The sequence below is a fragment of the Macaca thibetana genome, chromosome X (genome assembly GCF_024542745.1).
Source record: "Macaca thibetana thibetana isolate TM-01 chromosome X, ASM2454274v1, whole genome shotgun sequence".
Taxonomy (NCBI): domain Eukaryota; kingdom Metazoa; phylum Chordata; class Mammalia; order Primates; family Cercopithecidae; genus Macaca; species Macaca thibetana.
In genome coordinates, this window is record NC_065598.1 from 70954227 (window position 1) to 70973650 (window position 19424).

The window sequence follows — 19424 nt, forward strand, 5'->3', positions numbered from 1 at the left end:
CTAGAGCATTTGGTGCATATAGAAGACAAATTGTGAATTTTAAGAAGTAGGAACACCACAGTTACCAACACTGTCCACTGAGAAACTCAGCAATATTTTAGACTTCAGGTCCCCACCCTACCTAAGACACAGGGAAGAGAAACCACAGACCAGCAGAATGCCAAGAACGTATTAATAGTAGGAGCACAATACACATTTATCTCCTGAGGAAACAAGAAAACAAATGAGATTCAGATGAGCCCTTATTCACCCATAAACTTTACTCCTCAAACACACACCAGATCTAGCAGTTACAACATATTTGAATGGAGATGGATAATTACAGTATGTACATTTCTTAAGGTTTTGGTACTATGTCATCTATTTTTTGTTTTTGAGACAGAGTCTTGCTGTTTCCCAGGCTGGGGTGCTGTGGCGTGATCTCAGTTCACTGCAACCTCCACCTCCTGGGTTCAAGCGATTCTCCTGCCTCAGCCTCCCGAGTAGCTGGGACTACAGGCACACATCACCTCACCTGGATAATGTTTTTGAATGTTTAGTAGAGATGGGATTTCACCATGTTAGTGAGGCTGGTCTCAAACAACTGACCTCAGGTGATCTGCTCACCTTAGCCTCCCCAGGTGCCGGGGTTACAGTCGTGAACCACTGTGCCCAGCCTACTATTTTATCTATTTACATGTCTCCTCACTAAATGCTGGTTCTTTGTGGGTGGGGATTGTCTTTCTCCCTGTGCTTCAAATGTTGAAGGAGCTGTAATAATCTTTTCAAAGTACTACCCTCAGCAGCCATTTACTTACTCTAAATACTACTAAACTGATTATTTGGAAATGCTTTGTTTGCTATTGCTTTTAGAGTGCATAGTACATTTCTGAATATGCTTAAGGATGGCAAATCTCCATTCATCCAGAAAAAAAAAAGATAATTCTTGGAAACAGCAGATTCATCTCAAGGGTAGCAAATAAAGTGAACAAATTGAATACGGTTGCTTTTTGCAGTGGTTCATAAAGTTGTTTCTAAAAGCTATTTAAACGAGTTCTAAATATCTTCTCAGCAATAAAGTTCTTGGAATGCTGATGGCTGCCCAAGGCAACTAACTTTAAAGTGCATTTACTTGCATACTAATAAACTGGCTGGCATACACACACACACACACACACACACACACATATATACACACATATGTGTATGTATATATGTGCATATGTATGTGTATATGTGTGTATATATACATATACGTGTATATCTACACACACGTATATGTATACATATATATGCATATAAATACACATATGCATATAAATACACATATATATGCATATATATACATATATATTTATATTTTGTTTGAGATGGTCTCACTCTGTCACCAGGCTGGAGTGTAGTGGCACTATCTCGGCTCACTGCAACCTCTGCCTCCCAGGTTCAAGCGATTTTCCTGCTTCAGCCTCCCGAGTAGCTGGGACTACAGGTGTGTGCCACCACATTCTGCTAATTTGTGTATTTTTAGTAGAGGTGGGGTTTCACCATGCTGGCCAGGAGGGTCTCGATCTCTTGACCTTGTGATTTGCCTGCCTCGGCCTCCCAAAGTGATGGGATTACAGATGTGAGCCACTGCACCCAGCAGGGTATATTTTTAAAAAGCTGCATTTCAATCTTTCTAGTCATTTAATATTTCAAATTGTCATAATTGGGGCCAAGAGCACATGTAATAAGGGGCTGAGATAACCGTTTAACAATTCCCCAATTTTTTTTTCCACTGTTTAAGGAATTTTTATTAAAGCAAGAATTTTATAATCCAAATTACATTTCCTTGCTGAGTTATCAATTCTGTTACTTAAAACAGAACTGACATTTTGAGCTATTCCACAGTAAAGAATTACAAAATTAAAGAAAGGAATGCTTTAAATTTTTGTACTTTGCTGAAAATTCTTTTTCCCAGGGTGTATAAAACATTAATTTTTTATATTTTACTTTGTTGTGTGTGTTTTTTTTTAATCATGGACTAGCATTATGTTTGCTAGACCTGGCATTTGCTCGGTACATAAGGCTGTTTCCTTTCCTTTTTTATTTTATATTTTGCAATTTTTTCCCATAATATTTAAGTTTTTCGATGTTTAGATATTTTTCTTCGATGAAGCCAAGTTTCTTTTCGTGGTCCCTGATCAATTTTAAACAGTTAGAACACCGGTGGTACTGTTAACTGCTTTCTGGGCAGGCTCTTTAGCTTGGTGGGCTTGTAGTACAGCTACAGCTTCATCAACCTTAGAATGGAGTGACTCTGGAGACTCAAGCATATGAAGAAGTTCTGAATTATCAATCTCCAACAACATGCCAGTGATTTTACCAGCAAAAGTATGGTGCATGGCTTGAATAAGAGGAAACAGCCGTTCACCCAACATTTGCTTTTACTCTTGAGGAGGGGCAGATGCCAACATGGAAGCAATCAAATGTTCCTGACCTTGTACATGAATAAGCAGACTGTTGCATTGTAACTTGTGGCTGTGCATTAAGATGTTGCTGAGTATTGCGAACTCCCGCATCATGTTTATACTGTGGAACGGTGTGCAGAGCAGGAGTAGCTGCAGCAGCTGCAGCTGCAGGACGTGGACCCATTGTCTGTGTTGATGAATTCCCCAAATTTTTATTCCAGCCTATTTTGAGACTTCTGGAAATAAAACACCTCAATACCATTTGCCCTAGGGCTGATTACAAGGTACACTTAAACTGCTAAAATGATAGTTCATGTTATTCACAGTGCTAAGGTGTGTGTATCTGGTAATGCCCAGTGCTTTACTGAATTTACAGTATATTACCATTAATCCTCCAAAAAAAAAAAAAAATTGCAGCCGGGCGCGATGGCTCACGCCTGTAATACCACTCCTTTGGGAGGCTGAGGCGGGCAGATCATGGGATCAGGGGTTCGAGACCAGCCTGGCCAACACGGTAAAACCCTGTCTCTACTAAAAATACAAAAATAAGCTGGGTGTGGTAGTAGGCGCCTGTAATCCCAGCTACTCGGGAGGCTGAGGCAGGAGAATCGTTTGAACCCAGAGGCGGAGGTTGCAGTGAGCCGAGATCACACCATTGCACTCCAGCCTGGGCAACAGGGCGAGACTCTGTCTCAAAAAAACAAACAAACAAAAACCGATTTGGCCTTTTTTTTTCTTGGCAAACCAGCCAAAACTGATGTTTATTCTAAGAAATTACACCTCATAAGCAGTCTAGTCTAGGGCTTGGGATAAATATTACATATAGTAGTGGGATTAAGGGCACAAGGAAGATAACTCTGCATCAAAGATGATTGCAAATAATCTGCTACTTACTATGTGACCTGGGCAAATTACCAAACATCTGTATCTCAGCTGCATTACCTATAAAATGGGTGGCATACTTTCACCTCAGTCACTGTGATGATTAAATAATTTATATAGAGTACTTAATACAATGTCTAACAGCAACCAGAAAAATTTAGCTAATTCAAATATAGTTATTAGTAATCCATAAAAGGTCTTATGGTTAAATCTTGTCTAAATTCAAAGACCTCAAATAAACTGGACTTGCTTTCTTATTTTTTAAAATGACCATTATAAGAGTTCAGTTTATAATCCACCCAGATTTATCGAACCCTCTCTTCTAGGTATCTGGGGCCTTTTTTTTGAGACAAGGTTTCGCTGTCACTCAGGCTGGAGTGCAACAGCGTGATCACAGCTCACTGCAGCCTTGACTTCCCGGGCTCAAGTGATTCTACCACCTCAGCCTCCCGAGTAGCTGGGACCACAGCCATGCACCACCACACCTGGCTAATTTATGTCTGGATCCTTTTCACTGACCTAAGATGCCTGTGCTTTGGCTTCACCGTCTACAGCACAAACTTTTTGGTGGTGGTACTGAGTTTCAAATAATAAAATCATGAATGACACTAAACTTAAAACCCGGGAAGGTCATGAGTTGAAGAGCTGACTACATCAAAACTATCCTAAGAAACTGAGTTATGATGCCAATGACAGATGGCTCTGCTATAGTTTCAGAGGAAATGAAACTATAAAAAAAATACACCAGGTATCACAATGAGATGATTTACTTGAAACAAGGAAATCTTAGTGGCTTAAGCAATATGTTTTAAGAGGTTGAAGATAGGGCCAGGGGCAGTGGCTCACGCCTGTAATCCCAGCACTTTGGAAGGCCGAGGCGGGCGGATCACGAGGTCAGGAGACTGAGACCATCCTGGCTAACACAGTGAAACCCCGTCTCTACTAAAAATACAAAAAATTAGCCGAACGTCATGGTGGGCGCCTGTAGTCCCGCTACTCGGAAGGCTGAGGCAGGAGAATGGCGTGAACCCGAGAGGCGGAGCTGGCAGTGAGCCGAGATCCTGCCACTGCTCTCCAGCCTGGGCGACAGAGTGACTCCGTCTCAAAAAAAAAAAAAAAAAAAAAAAAAAGAGGTTGAAGATAGAAATGGAAGACAGAAGTACAAACACATGTGCACATCTACAAGTTTTTGTATATATAGAGGGCAAGCAAGGGAGGTGTCAGAGCAATGGCAAGAATACAAGAAACAGCAAAGATGCACCTACTTAAAATGTCATTCACATAAATCTTTCCAGGATTCTTGTATTGGAATATAGTCTTTTATTTTACCACTCAACGATTAAGCCATTCAACTACACAACACAGATAAAACAGAAGTTATAACATATAAACCAGTACCTGCCCACACTTATAGCAGTGAAGGGAATAAAAACCAAGGTTGCACTGTAATTCCATTTGATTCTAAAAATCAAGTCTATTTGACATTGGTTTGAAGCAACAGAACCTTTATAGCAGATTCCCCTTTTTAAAGAAAAACCCAAGGAGAGATGATCAAGCACAAATGATCACTTCATGCATTTTATTGATAGTCTATATTTTAAATCTGCAGTATGACATCTTACATAGGGAAAAAAGCTTCTTCCTAAAAGATAACTATTAATAATCAAACCAGCTTTAATATGATTGACCTTTCAAGGTCTTGTTTTGCATTAAACAAGTTAACTTTTAGCAGGTGTAAAGCACTGTACAAAAGAAAACTGTGTACATTCTCAAAATTTAATACAGGGCTTCCCAACCAGGAGTCTGCTGGATAGATATTGGAGAAGGGTGTTATGTTCAGGTTTAAATTGAAAGAAAATGAGAAACCAGATAAAGCAAACCAACCAAATTAACTTCACTTTGTGCTGCTCTCTGCTTTTTTGAGTCTCTCCCGAAGGTCAGGAAGCCCTGGTGTAACAATCACTTTAGTCTTTACAGAACATACATCTATGTGCTTTGTGTCCAAAGACATAAAGGCAGCCTTTGTTACTGTTCCCCCTCCAAATCCCTTCAGGTTCTTATAAGCTTCAGAAAGCTTTCCAAGATTGCTGCCCTGTTCTTTGTATGAATCCAAGTAAACAACTATACCAAAGCAGCTCTTCCTGGGAGAAGATAAAACAGGCACAGATACATCAATAAGCCAACTGCGTACCTACTCAACTTGATACCTGATCACATGGCCCTACATCCTTAAAAGCAGCACCAGGGACAAACGGAGCTATCAAGAGGTAAAATCCAAACACTGGACAGTTAAAACACATACAAACCAGTTAAAAGAACATTAGTAATGGGGCACTAAATAGAGTTAAGGCTGGACAGCTGGTTCACCCATATCTTGGTATTGAAATAATTCTGCATGATGAAGAACTTATAGAGGAACCTTGAAAGCAAGAGGCACCATGGTATGACAGGGTTCACTTTCACTGCATGTCTTTAAGATATATACTACTCAGCCCAACTGACCATAAAGCAGCTTGTGGAACTTTAATAAACAAATCCTAATAAAAATAAATATCTCACTAATTTTTAGAGTGTTGGAGGGTATGCCTAGTTCCTTCAGATTTGATCAAGACATGAGAATTATAAAACCAATACAAACTGTTCTGTGATTATCACTTGACAGTTCTAACACTGTTAAACAGTTCAATTCCATGCTGTAGCCTTTAAGATACAAACTGGGGTTACTTAAATGAGATCACTCACTTGTTAGAGGAGTATCAGATAAATTTTAGAACTGTTCCAGTTAAGGAAAATAATTCTTAATTTCATAATCCTAAAAATTTTTGCAGGGCAGGTACTTAACTCACAGCTGTTTTAGTTGATTAAAAAATCTGATTTAAAAATAAGTGAGGCTGGGTGCAGGGGCTCATGCCTATAATCCCAGCACTTTGGGAAAATGAGGCAGGCGAATTGCCTGAGCCCAGGAGTTCAAGAACAGCCTGGACAAGATGGCGAGACCCCATCTCCACAAAAAATTAGCCAGGTGATGTGGTGCATGCCTGTAGTCCCAGCTACTTGGAAGGCTGAGGTGGGAGAATCACCTGAGCCCAGGAAGTCAAGGCTGCAGTGAGCCGTGACCATGCCACTGCACTCCAGGCTGGGTGACAGAGCAAGACCCTGTCTCAAAAAGTAAAAAATAAAATAAAATAAAAATAAATAAGTGACATACTAGTTCCTCTGATCTTTTACTTTTTTCCAAATGAAGTATGCTGTCAATTTACATTTTTCATGTTTTTTCAAAAGCACACAATTTACTAGTTAATTCAATGAATTACAATACTGTTATTGAATATAAACATACTGAAGAATTAAAGGAAAAAAAAAACACACCTGACACTTTAACATGTGCCTTAACAATCTTGCATACGAAGGTACAGAATACTTCAGAAAGTAACAATCAGCATAGTCTTATAAGACTAGGAGAATAAAAGTGCCCTGCAAACATGGCTTCTATGTACTTAATATGATAAAACATGTGACAGGGAAGCCTGTAAGGTAAAACTTAAAAAAAAAAAAATCAAATAAGGCAGATTATAAATTTTTTTGTTCGCAAAAGAACAAAGGAGAAAAGGGGAAGAATAAAAACATTCTCCATCTTTAAAAGAAAAAATATTAACCACAAGGTGCCACTATATTTTAGCAAGCTGTAAAAATGGCCTTTTAAGAGGAATTTTGCAATCTTTACCTCCTTATCATATGAGTATTTTGGGAACTGACTGAAAGTCATGGCTGATGCTTGACCCATTTCATGTCATGGACGCTCGGGAAGCAGGTAGTTAAATACAAAGCATATTATGTGACAACCCTCCATAAATATAATTTGAGACACTGACACTAGGAGAGGATACTTGGCACAGAAAAGACATGTTATTCCAGGGGAGGGGTACACATTACTTGAGGCAACACTTACAGCCAACCAGTTTCCTATCTTAAGGTTTGGATGAATTCCAATAATCATTTTAAAAAACTGTGTGTGTACACACACACATATTTTATTTCCTGGTGAAGGTTTTCTTATGAACTGTACAATTACCTACATTCCAACACTAATGTGAACACTTTTCTCAATCCCCACCTCCATTAACACCATTGAGGTATAACTTACATGTTCTTTTTAGAGCAATATTCCAAATTAACAAGGTGGCTTATCTTCTATAGTGCTGATAGAAAGTCTGCAAACTTTTAACTTACCTTGCTCAACTTTGTTTCTAATAGTACTAATAAACCTCAACTTTGGCCGCACATGGTGGCTTATGCCTGTAATCCCAGCATTTTGGGAGACTGAGGCAGGCAGATCACTTCAGGTCAGGAGTTCAAGACCAGCCTGGCCAATATGGTGAAATCCCCATCTCTACTAAAAATACAAAAACTAGCCAGGTGTGGTGGCACGCACCTGTAATCCCAGCTACTCGGGAGGCTGAGGCAGGAGAATTGCTTGAACCCAGGAGGTGGAGGTTGCAGTGAACCGAGATCGCTCCATTGCACTTCATCCTGGGTGACCAAGTGAGACTCTGTCTCAAAAAACAAAACAAAACAAAAAAACCTCAACTTTGTCAGCTGCTCAGTTAAAACACTTCAAACATTTCAGACTAGTAAGTGAATTTTTAAAAACATCTGAAATATTCAAGAAAATTTGGGTTTTGGTACTTTTCCCTATGCTTTGAACAATGTGAACTCCCAACATTGTTTATCCTTGTTCCTCTTACTGCATGAAGTTCAAACTAGGTCTTAAAGACAACATTTCTGTACTTAAGAAAAAGTGCAAAGACAGAAAATGAAATATAAGGTGTTCTGCAAGAAATGTTCCCTCAAGAATGGTGATTGGATGTTGGTGGGGGGAAAACGATTTTTGTTCTCCACCGTAATCTGACACCTACGAATGACCTTGTCTTCAATGTCCACAACACCAGTAAGCATGTAATAATCATGGACATCGCAAGATTAAAAAATTAAGTAGCAAATTCCACTAAAATACTTGTATTCATTCTATACAATCGAATGGAAATCCGTGAGTGCTATTGAAAAAGGTGTTCACATGCACATGTCCAATGTGTGCATTCCACTGAAGGCTACAAGCTTAAAATTCTATTTCCAGTGTTTATGAATAGCTTCAATATCTACATTCATAGCCAGCATTCTGCTTGAGTTACCTCTTACTTTAATACTTCACAAATCAGTTGTACATCTTGGGAGGTTAGGAAGGTATCTGTTGTCAATAACTTTCTCTTATGCTTAGAATGTGCTGCAATTGTTTTTAAACTATTTAAAATGAACGCCCCTATAATAATGAAACACTTTATGCCAAGAAGAAAACTGATTTGTTTTTAGCCAATCAAGACTACCCTGCAGATCTGAAAACTGTAGATTACATCCTTAGGAAAGGAGAAAAGGAGGCTCACAAATATAAAGGAATCCTGACTTTACACGGACACATTTTTAAAAAGATAAAATGTATTACATAAGCGCCATAAACAGTGAAATCTGCTTATAAAAAAAATAAGTGAAGCTTTGTTTGGACATTATTTCCTTGCAAGAGCAGTACATATCCTTAGTAAACAACTACCATATTTACAAGTTAATTTCCTTGATACTTAGGTAGGATTGAAAGCCAGAAGAAATCATGAAAGAGTGAGCTTTGAAATAATCTTTACAGCTAAGTTGATAACAGTGAAGGTAGCCAGACAATTCCTAAAGCAGACTTGTTTATTTTGTAGAGTATCTGACTATGTCTGGGTAGCTAGCTTGCTTTGATAAAGGCCAAGGACAAGTTCAATCCCTATTTTGGCCTGTTAAAGCTTTTCCCAGAAGAATAAATACCTGCTCCATAGTCATTCTAATCCTAACCCCAGCTAGCCTCAAAAAAGAAACTAGGCAAGAGGACTGGGGTTATCATGAAGTTACTCCTACTACTAAGAAACCAACATAAAGTGCATGTCCATAGATAGTGAGTCAGCAGTCTCATTTTCATATATGGGCAGCACAATTAAAACTTGAATTTCAAATAACCCAACATGACTCACTTTCAACAAAGGATAAAAATCCCTTAATCTTCAACTGGTCTTTAAATTCGAGATGTTAGGTCTGTGTTAAGAGATAGTAATGAAATTATCAAGTGTGCAATGGTACCTTAAATGACAAATCTCAAAAATAACACAAATTCAAGACTTTCCTATTAACACACACATGTGTACCAACTGCATTTCATATGCTACAAGTGGTTTTATAGTCTCTTTCCTCCATCTTTTCATTTTTGAGGAGCAGACTTGTAAAAACATCAATTTAACTTGTGCTAGGTGGTAGTGGTTTGTTTTTCTTAAACCAGAACTCTGCCAAATTTGCTGATCTTCTGCTTCGTCTACTCAGGTAGAATACCAGGTCAAGCTGCTGCTGCGGCTGCTCTCACCATATGAAACCAGTTTGTGTCTGCATTATTACCGTCTTCAGGAAAACTTTTAAATCCTCCAGAGCCGTTTTCTTTATTCCTCCCATCTTTCACTTCCTGCCTAAATCCAAGTTAAATTATACGATTTCCACTGGTCTTCAACACAGTTTGATTCTGCACTGTCCTTTCCTTTGCATGTCACAGTAGCTGTTCACATACATTAAATATTATAGATATGTTCTGCTCTTGACATCTACACACTTACAAAAGCAGCTTTGTACTTTGTTTGGTGTGTTTGTTACTATGTTGGCTCACAAAAAGCAGTTTTCTCAGTTCTAAGCATGGTACTTTACAATTTTTAATGCATTCATACAACAGTGCATTGGAAAAGTACTGAGCCTCTACAAAATAGCTTTACATTTTTAAACAAATGAATGTGATTTTTTTTCACTTACACAAGCATAGGCTTTTTAATATTTCCACAAGATAAATATCTCAATTAAACTATAAGCTCACTCTACAGTGTGCCACAGTGATGGGCTTAGGAGACAGTTGTACACTTAGAAGATCCTAACCTTAGTGTTATTTACACTGACATGTCCAGTATCACCAAGTCTGAAAGGTGAACAAACAATATTCAGAATGTGGCTGAATTTGTGTCAACTAATAACTAGGAATGGTATAGCTTTAATCACTTATGAAACACATACTGTAACTTAGTCTAAACTGGTAATTTCCTTCGCTCCTCTCTCTTATGGCGTGGGAAAATTTAAAGATCAACATGAAACAGGAGCCATTGCTAAGGCAGATCTTTTAAGATAACAAAGGAAAAATTAACGAGTGTATATGATAAAGTAACAGTAACAGTGATGCTACCAATTTAACTGGTACAGAAATCAGATTTTTAGGTCCTAAAACGTGACTTTTGAAATATTTCCTTTTATTCTAGAACAAAAACTGGAGAAAGGACAATGATTCCTTCAGAAAGCAATGACTCAATTCAGGTTGTTACTTTACATTTAAGTACCACTCAAAAAGTGGACATAAAAGCAAGTGATTCCTATTTGCCCATCACTATATCAGCTACATAGCTGAGAGTTCAGATCTTAATTACACAACACTTTCTCTGTTCCCAGAAGCTAAGACTGCTCTGCGACAAATAGGACAGGTAGAATTCTCAGATAACCAGCGATCGATGCAGTGGACATGGTACTCATGGGAACAAGGTAGTTTACGAAGTTTGTTGCCTTCTGTATATTCTGTAATGCAAACACTACAGGTTTTTAATGCATCATTTTCACCAAAACTTCTCATTGCCAAGTTGTCAATCTGTTCTTTGGTGAGTCCTCTAGGCTGGTCATCATCATCCTCATTTAAGAGGAAAAACTGAGCCAGGCTAAGGAAGGGCAAAGAGCCACTTTCATCAAATGTGACTGGGGCCCTATGTCGACCCTCTCGCCTGGCACCTGATGAGCCTGATGATGAGCTTCCTTCATTACTGCCTTCAAATAAATCTGAGCTAGCTTCTGAACTTTCACCACCGGAACTGGAACTAGGACTGGAACTGGAACTCGAACTGGAACTCGAACTGGAACTCGAACTGGAGCTCGAACTGGAACCAGAACTACTACCACCACCAGAACCCCCTCTTCCACTCCGTGACTCTGCCCTTTCCATATTTCGATTGGGGACTGAGCCAGCAGGCTCTGAGTCGCTATCACTGTACATAAAATAGCTTAACTCACCAAAACCTGTCATTATCTGCCTTAACATGGTCTGAATTGCAACAGATGTAGTCTCACTTAAACCAGTATTTAAGATTCTACGAATGGGAATTCTGATGGTACTGACATAGGTTCTCACACCTGCCCGCTCAGAACGTGAAAACGTACGCCTAAAACCTCCTCGTTCACTTTCATAGGTGACAGTATTGTTTGGCGTCTGAGACCTAGATCGAGTTCTGCTGGCTATGCTATCTCTCTGCCGATATTCTCCAGGACGAACTCTTCTTACTTGAAGATCAAGGACTATGGTTGGAGGTCTCTGTCCTGATCCTGTAGATTCACCATTGGCAGCTGTGTCCGAAGAACCTGCTCCTTGAGAGGCATTTCTTGTTCCAGAAGCTGCAAAAAGACCTCTACTTAGCAACTCAGGCCCAGATATTTGCTGTCTCAATGTCACATGGTGCCGGGTTCTAGAACTTCCCTCCGTCTCATTTACCAAAGGATGTTCAAAAGTCTGAGATGAGATACTATGATGAGATCTTCGTGGAATTTCACTCATTGGATGCAGAGGTGACCTACTTCTCTCAGCTCTTGCTCTGGTTCGCCGATGGTCTGGGCTCCTGCTTCTTGCCCTCCTCTGACCTCTGGTAGGTGGGACCTCTGTTAATGCTTCAGTTGAATTTCGTTCTGATCTAGATGGCCTTGCAGATGTTGATTCAGATCGTGGGTTTTCCACTTGCCTTTGGCTGTTGTTTTCCACATTTTCTCCACTAGAACGTCTTGCAGATGGCTCATTTTCATTCTCTGAATTTTGGCTCCCATTATTACGATTAACATTTATCTCTAAACTGAATCTGAAATCACCACTGTTTGGATTAGTCCGGCTCACCGCTCTCCAAGATTGGTTTCCTCTTTGTCCACTTCTTGTTGTATTTCCAGTTTGTCTGACAGAGTTTAGCCAGTCTATTATAGAGTCACCATTAGACACATCATCTGAAGAGTCTCCTCCTGTTCAAAACAAAGGAGGGGGAGAGGGAGAAAAAGGAACTACTAAAATGAGGACAATCATATAATAAGTGCTCTAAAACTCTGCATTAAAGAATTTAAAGATTCGGAACACATTTCATAATTACAGATTTTTACAAACTACACTGCATAAACTTATAAGGCAAGAAAATTCTAATTCCATTTGAAAAGAGCAATCTATATTAGAGAAATTTAGAGAATTATTTGATTTTTAAAGGGAATCTAGAGGAAGTCTGTTTCCAGTATTTTATCATATAAAGGCCAAGCATACCACTGTGGGATGGCCAGAAGACATTTTTTCAGTCCTCTGCCAAAACACTAATGTAATCAGACTAGGTAAGGAGACAGTGTTTAAAGAATAGTCACATTTAGTTCAAGCTACATTTCTGTCAAATTTTTACTAGTCTACATACTGTGCCTTCGATAACATTTGAGGTTGTTTTAAAATACAGGACTACTTATTGTAGCCATAAGAAAAATACAAACAAGATTTATAGGTTTAAAAGCATTTGCATATTTCTTAAAGTTACCAAGGTTTTCAATGGACATGAAATTAAAGATCAGATCAAATAAGTAGTCTGAACCTTGCATAGCACATACACTGGCATGCTCAAGAACCAAATTATTATCATAGCCTCTCAGGTTACACAGTCAAAATCCCTACTCGACACTGGGAGGGAAACACCAGACCTGAGATTAGAGCAAGATTTCTCAACAGTGGTACTACTTGACATTTTAAGCCAGTTAATTCTGTGTCATGGGGGCTGTGTTATGCATTATGGCATGTCAGGATGTTTGGCAGCATTCCTGCCCTCTACACAAATGTCTCCAGACGTTGCTAATGTCCCACATGGGACAAAATTATATCTCATTAGGAGCCACTGGGTTTAGACATTTCTTTTTGCTGGTGAAGAACTCGCATGTTTATAAAGAAGGAATTAAGTAGGAATAAATTTCAATGGAGGTGAAAAACAAACAAAATCACATTTAAATAGGCCATTTCTCACTGTGTTCCAATTAACATAAACATCCCAAAGGTGAGATAGAAAAAAAATGCTGACATTCTCACTAAGTATAAGAAAATGTCAGTTTTCTTTTTATGAGCAGTTACTTAGCACCAAATTAATTTGTGCCAAATTTGGATAATCTTTGGCTGACATTTACTATTACAAAGCTCCTATCATTCTATCATCTATCCACCTCCCCACCAAAACCAAAATATACCTCTATTTTCATCTGAGTTTTGCGGTGGTGGGCCTTCTTTAATTTGCTGTAGTCTTCTCAGCAACTCTTCCTCAGTACTTTCACCTGAAATTTAACACCACAGGGCAAAAATGACATTAGGGGTATGACAATCAAATACTTTATCAGTGACTCATAGTAATCTGACACAAGATGATTAGAAAAAAATCATATTTTTAAAAGTTAAGAGAAAACGTAAAAAAAAAAAAAAAAAAAAAAAAAAGAAAGAAAAAAGAAAACCAGTGGTTCCCAACTCTCTGAGAGAAAAACCAAGGAGTAGGTAGGACCCGGGAAAAATTCACTTCTTTGGAAACATATTACAAGCAATTTACAAAGTTCTTTTGCATATAAGATCTAACTTTTAAAAATTGCAACTCTAGGCCAGGCATGGTGGCTCACGCCTGTACTCCCAGCACTTTGGGAGGCCGAGGCAACTGGATCACCAGAGGTCAGGAGTTCATGACCAGCCTGGCCAACATGGCAAAACCCCATCTCTACTAAAAATACAAAAATTAGGCAGGCATGGTGGTGGGCGCCTGTAATCCCAGCTACTTAGGAGACTGAGGAGCAGGGTCACTTGAACCTGGGAGGCAGAGGTTGCAGTGAGCCGGGACTGCACCACTGCACTCCAGCCTGGGCGATGGAGCAAGACTCCGCTTAAAAAAAAAAAAAAAAAAAGGCAAAGGCAATTCTAAGCTGGGCACACAGTGGTACTGCATCTGTAGTGCCAGCTTGTTAGGTTGGGAGACTCAGGCAGAAGAATCCCTTGAGTCCAGCCAGGGCAACATAATGAGACCCTGTCTTAAAAGTAAATAAGTAAATAATTTTTAAGAATTGAAGCTTTGAGAGGAAGATATTGTTATCTGCATTTTAAAATGAAGAAACAGACTGAGTGATAGACTGGCTTGCCAGAAGCCACATCAAACAGCAGGGCCAGAACTCCAACTAAGGCATTCTGATTCAAGCCTGGTACTGTTGGCTCAAAACACACTCCCTCTCTTAAAAGTCATGCAAAAACCTTACCTTTTAAAATCTAAGCAATTACTCAAAGGTAAGTAGAATTAAACAGAAATGAGAAGGAAGACAGACACTGAGTTTTAACTAGGATCAAATGGGACTTCGTGGGGTAAAAGATAATCAAGCACAAACTTCTAATTGCTATGTTACCCAAGGCTAGCTCTGGAGTATTACAACTGGGACATATTCAAAAAATCAGAGATTTAACAAAATAGAATAAGTCTTTCCTAAAACCTAAGTTCCCATTAGCTATTCTACACTTGGATTTTTATCTAGTAAGTTAGATAAAGCTAACTAAGAACACTAAAAATTCATATTATAATTCATAAGTTAAAAATCTCTCTGATATAGTATAATTCCAAACATGAGTAAATACAATCAGGTAATAAATACAGCAATAAATGTCATTCCATATCCCTTATATTAAATAATATTTCATAATGGCTAAAGAAATGGATTTTTAAAACAGGTTCAGGTATTTTTTTTTAAACCAGCAATTTACATTTATAAATCCTTAAATATATGTAAGCATACCTGGGGTGCCTAGCAAATTGTTATCTCTCATAAGCCTATAATCTTCTTCACTCAGGTTATTTACAAATTGATAGAAAGCTTCTTCCCGATCCAATCGGTCCATCTGACTTCTGCGCTGTGCTGCAGACTGATCACCACTTCCTTTGTCGTTAGAATCTGAGTTTTCCATATTGATGAACAAGTGGAAAATTACCTGAAAAGAGAAAGGAGACTAATCTTGAAAATAAAAGTCACTATGCATTCTATACAACAGTTTTAATTATGTAAAAATCCAGAATGTAGGTCTAGACGTGGATTTTCAGACCTCAAATGAAATTTCCTAACAAAAACTCCTAAAAAGCACTGTTATATTAAGAGTAGGTCAACGGTTGGCAAACTACAGCCCTTGAGCCAGACAGGGTTGGCGAACTAAAGCCCTTGGGCCAAATCCAGACATACTGTGGTATTTTTTGTGTTTTTTTTTTTGAGATGGAGCCTTGCTCTCTCAACCAGGCTAGAGTGCAGTGGTGTGATCTCGGCTTATTGCAACCTCCACATCCCAGGTTCAAGTGATTCTCTGCCTCAGCCTCCCGAAGTAGCTGGGACGACAGGCACCTGCCACCGCACCCAACTAATTTTTGTATTTTTAGTAGAGACAGGGTTTCACCATGTTGGCCAGTCTGGTCTCAACCTCCTGACCTCAAGTGACCCGCCCTCCTTGGCCTCCCAAAGTGCTGGGATTACAGGTATGAGCCACTGCACCCAGCCTCATGCTGCATATTTTTATTCTCCTTGCAATCTAAGAATGGTTTTTATATACTAACTTGTGACATACAAAATTCACATTTTAGTGTTCATAAAGTTTTACTGGAACACAGTCAATACACATTCATTTACATGTTATCTATGTCTGCTTCTGTGCTATAATGGCAGAGTTGAGCAGTTTTGAGACTGTATGTGGCACTTCCATTGCTTTGGACTGCTGCTCTGTGCACTCCAAGTTGCAATGATGTAGTTATAACGACAGCATTTCAAGTGCTTTCATACTGTGACATTAAAAAAAACTGAGTACACGCTCATCATCTCAAACAAAGAGAAAAGTGGACTCTGAATGTCATGCTTAAAGGTGCAGCAGAGGATGGATTTTTCAAAAATCAGATTAGATGGCAAAGAATGCATGATTATGCAAAAAAGACTATATACTAAATACAATATATACTGACACTATTAAACACTAGTGACAATATTCCCAATTCACAGGAAAGCTACAGTTTAAAAAGTTAGAAAATTTAAAGTGAAATCTCATCACAAAATATTTCTTCACAAAAATAAAAATGAGGCTTCAGTCAAAGTAAATTTCCAAGCGGCTCATTTATTGGCTAAGCAAGGAAAGCTGTTTATTGATTGTGAGTTAGTGAAATTATGTTTGAGTGCAGAAGCTGAAGAACTGTGTCCAGAGAAAATAAATGTAATATTGGAATTTTGTTGAGTATAGTGGTCCAAAAAGTTGGGAATATTGAAAGCAACGTCACTAATCAACTGAAAAATAAGGTAAATGATGGAGTGGTTCTCTCTTTGGCTCTTGATTTGTTGACAAAATGTAACTGATACTACTTAAAAGTTATTGTTTATTCAAAGAACCAAGTGTTGATTATTCAAGGAGTTTGAACTGCAGAACTAGCCTCTATGTGTAGTCTACATGAAATAATCATAGGTGAGAATATTTTCAAAGCTGAGAAAACTCTAATTCAGCACAACCTGAAGCAGAATCTGATAATAAGATATGTTACTACTGGAATGGTAAAAATACATATGGAATGGAAAAAGATCTAGTTGGACAAATTTACCAAGTTTATGAAAATGTAAGGTACTTAACGTTTATGGTTATTTATTTTATTACTCATCAGCAGGTGATCTGAAGAAAATATTTCAATCTATCATATTACTGAACCAGTAGCACTAATGATGAACTTCTCTCTTACAAACTCTGGTTTAAGTTCAAGTTCCATGAATTTTTGTCAGAAATCTTGTCTTGCTCTACCACACAGCATTTTGATGGGCTAATATTGGTAAAGTTTTATTGTGACTTGTTGTGCTCAAGGCAAAGATGGAATTTTTTTTCTGTGTGAGAAATGCTCTCAGTTACTATTATCAAACAATGAATAGCTTGGAAAATTAGTGTTTCCTGCAGACTTGATAATGTTTCTTAATGAATTCATCCTAAAACAACAAAGCAAAAAACACTTATATATGAAACTTATACTGTGGTAAAGCCATTTCAACAATAACATTTGGTCGGCCGGGCGCGGTGGCTCAAGCCTGTAATCCCAGCACTTTGGGAGGCCGAGACGGGCGGATCACGAGGTGAGGAGTTCGAGACCATCCTGGCTAACACGGTGAAACCCCGTCTCTACTAAAAAAATACAAAAAAAAACTAGCCGGGCGAGGTGGCGGGCGCCTGTAGTCCCGGCTACTCGGGAGGCTGAGGCGAGAATGGCGTAAAAACCCGGGAGGCAGAGCTTGCAGTGAGCTGAGATCCGGCCACTGCACTCCAGCCTGGGCGACACAGCGAGACTCCGTCTCAAAAAAAAAAAAACAAAAAAAACCAAAAAAAAAACCAATAACATTTGTATCACATGTAATGTCAAGCTGTTTTATATACTTCATGTGCTGACAAAGTAATGACAGCTCCATTCCCATACAAATTTGTAACACATACATTTTCTGAGCTCAAGCTACAATTCCAGAAGTGTTTTGCAGACCCCAATGTAAGCACAAAATAAATTTCCTTATTTCAAAATCCATTTAACTGTGCAACTGAGGAGCTTCCATCTAACTCTCAACTGGAAGTGGAAGTGGTATCTCTGCAGTGGTAATATGCCAAAAGGTAAATATTAAAATCATCTGGCTAGGTGTGGTGGCTCACACCTGTAATCTCAGCACTTTGGGAGGCCGAGGTAGGAGGATCACTTGAGCCTAGCAGTTCAAGACCAGCTTGGGCAACATAGTGAGACCCCATCTTCATAAAAAATTAAAAGATAAAAAATCGCCGGGCATGGTGGCTCACACCTGTAATCCCAGCACTTTGGGAGGCCGAGGTAGGCGGATCATGAGGTCAGGAGATGGATACCATCCTGGCTAATACGGTGAAACCCCGCCTCTACTGAAAATACAAAAAATTAGCTGGGTGTGGTGGCAGGCGCCTGTAGTCCCAGCTACTCGGGAGGCTGAGGCAGGAGAATGGCGTGAACTCGGGAGGCGGAGCTTGCAGTGAGCAGAGATCGTGCCACTGCACTCCAGCCTGGGTGACAGAGCCATCTGAAAAAAAAAACAAAAACAACAACAAAAAACCCATAAAAAATCTAACAAAATTCTGTAGATACCTTCTTTTTTTTTTTTTTTTTTTTTTTTTTTTTGAGACAGAGTCTCGCTCTGTCACCCAGGCTGGAGTGCAGTGGCCGGATCTCAGCTCACTGCAAGCTCCGCCTCCCGGGTTCACGCCATTCTCCTGCCTCAGCCTCCCGAGTAGCTGGGACTACAGGCGCCTGCCACCTCGCCCGGCTAAGTTTTTGTATTTTTAGTAGAGACGGGGTTTCACTGTGTTAGCCAGGATGGTCTCGATCTCCTGACCTCGTGATCCGCCCGTCTCGGCCTCCCAAAGTGCTGGGATTACAGGCTTGAGCCACCGCGCCCGGCCTGTAGATACCTTCTAAAAGATGAATACACTTCACTAAAATCATACACTTGTGGATTGCTTAAGATAATAATACCTATATGTATGAAAAGATACTTTCAAATATTAAATATTTAAGTTAGCCATAAATGAACATTTGCAAATGACTAATAAGGAAGACTAGCTATGAATCCCAATTAAGCAAAATGTTACCCTCAAAAGTGTGTCATTCTTCTCATTAGTAAACCTATCTCACAAAACACTGTACTCAATTAGTGTTATTACATTTTGAATTTTACCAGGAAAAACTGAGAATTTTGTTTCTCTCTTTTTTTGTGTAAGTAACAATATGCTCAATTTTGCTTTTTGATCTGCAAAGCCTAAAATATTATACTATCTGGCCTTTTACAGAAAAAGTATGCCAACTCCTGTTCTAGGTAATACATAAACTTAGCCAAAAATTCTTATTTGTCATTCACTATTTGTACGAGTTTAAG

The 19424-nt window shown here is 39.0% G+C and overlaps 1 protein-coding gene and 1 pseudogene across 3 annotated transcripts in view; both read right to left on the bottom strand.

The window, feature by feature from the left end:
• Positions 1 to 1358: 1358 nt before the first annotated feature.
• Positions 1359 to 4606, bottom strand: LOC126946303 (polyadenylate-binding protein 1-like; annotated as a pseudogene). Its single transcript, XR_007722626.1, has one exon. The product of XR_007722626.1 is annotated as a polyadenylate-binding protein 1-like (transcript).
• Positions 4607 to 4873: 267 nt separating this feature from the next.
• RLIM (ring finger protein, LIM domain interacting) overlaps positions 4874 to 19424 on the bottom strand; it is a 29149-nt gene continuing 14598 nt past the window's right edge. For both annotated transcript variants that reach the window (XM_050776355.1, XM_050776356.1), the window contains 3 exons: positions 15276 to 15468; positions 13707 to 13790; positions 4874 to 12464 (listed from right to left, as the gene is read on the bottom strand). In XM_050776355.1, the coding sequence (XP_050632312.1) occupies positions 10843 to 12464; positions 13707 to 13790; positions 15276 to 15444 (1875 nt within the window). In that variant the 5' untranslated portion in view covers positions 15445 to 15468 and the 3' untranslated portion in view covers positions 4874 to 10842. The remainder of the gene's footprint in view (positions 12465 to 13706; positions 13791 to 15275; positions 15469 to 19424) is intronic.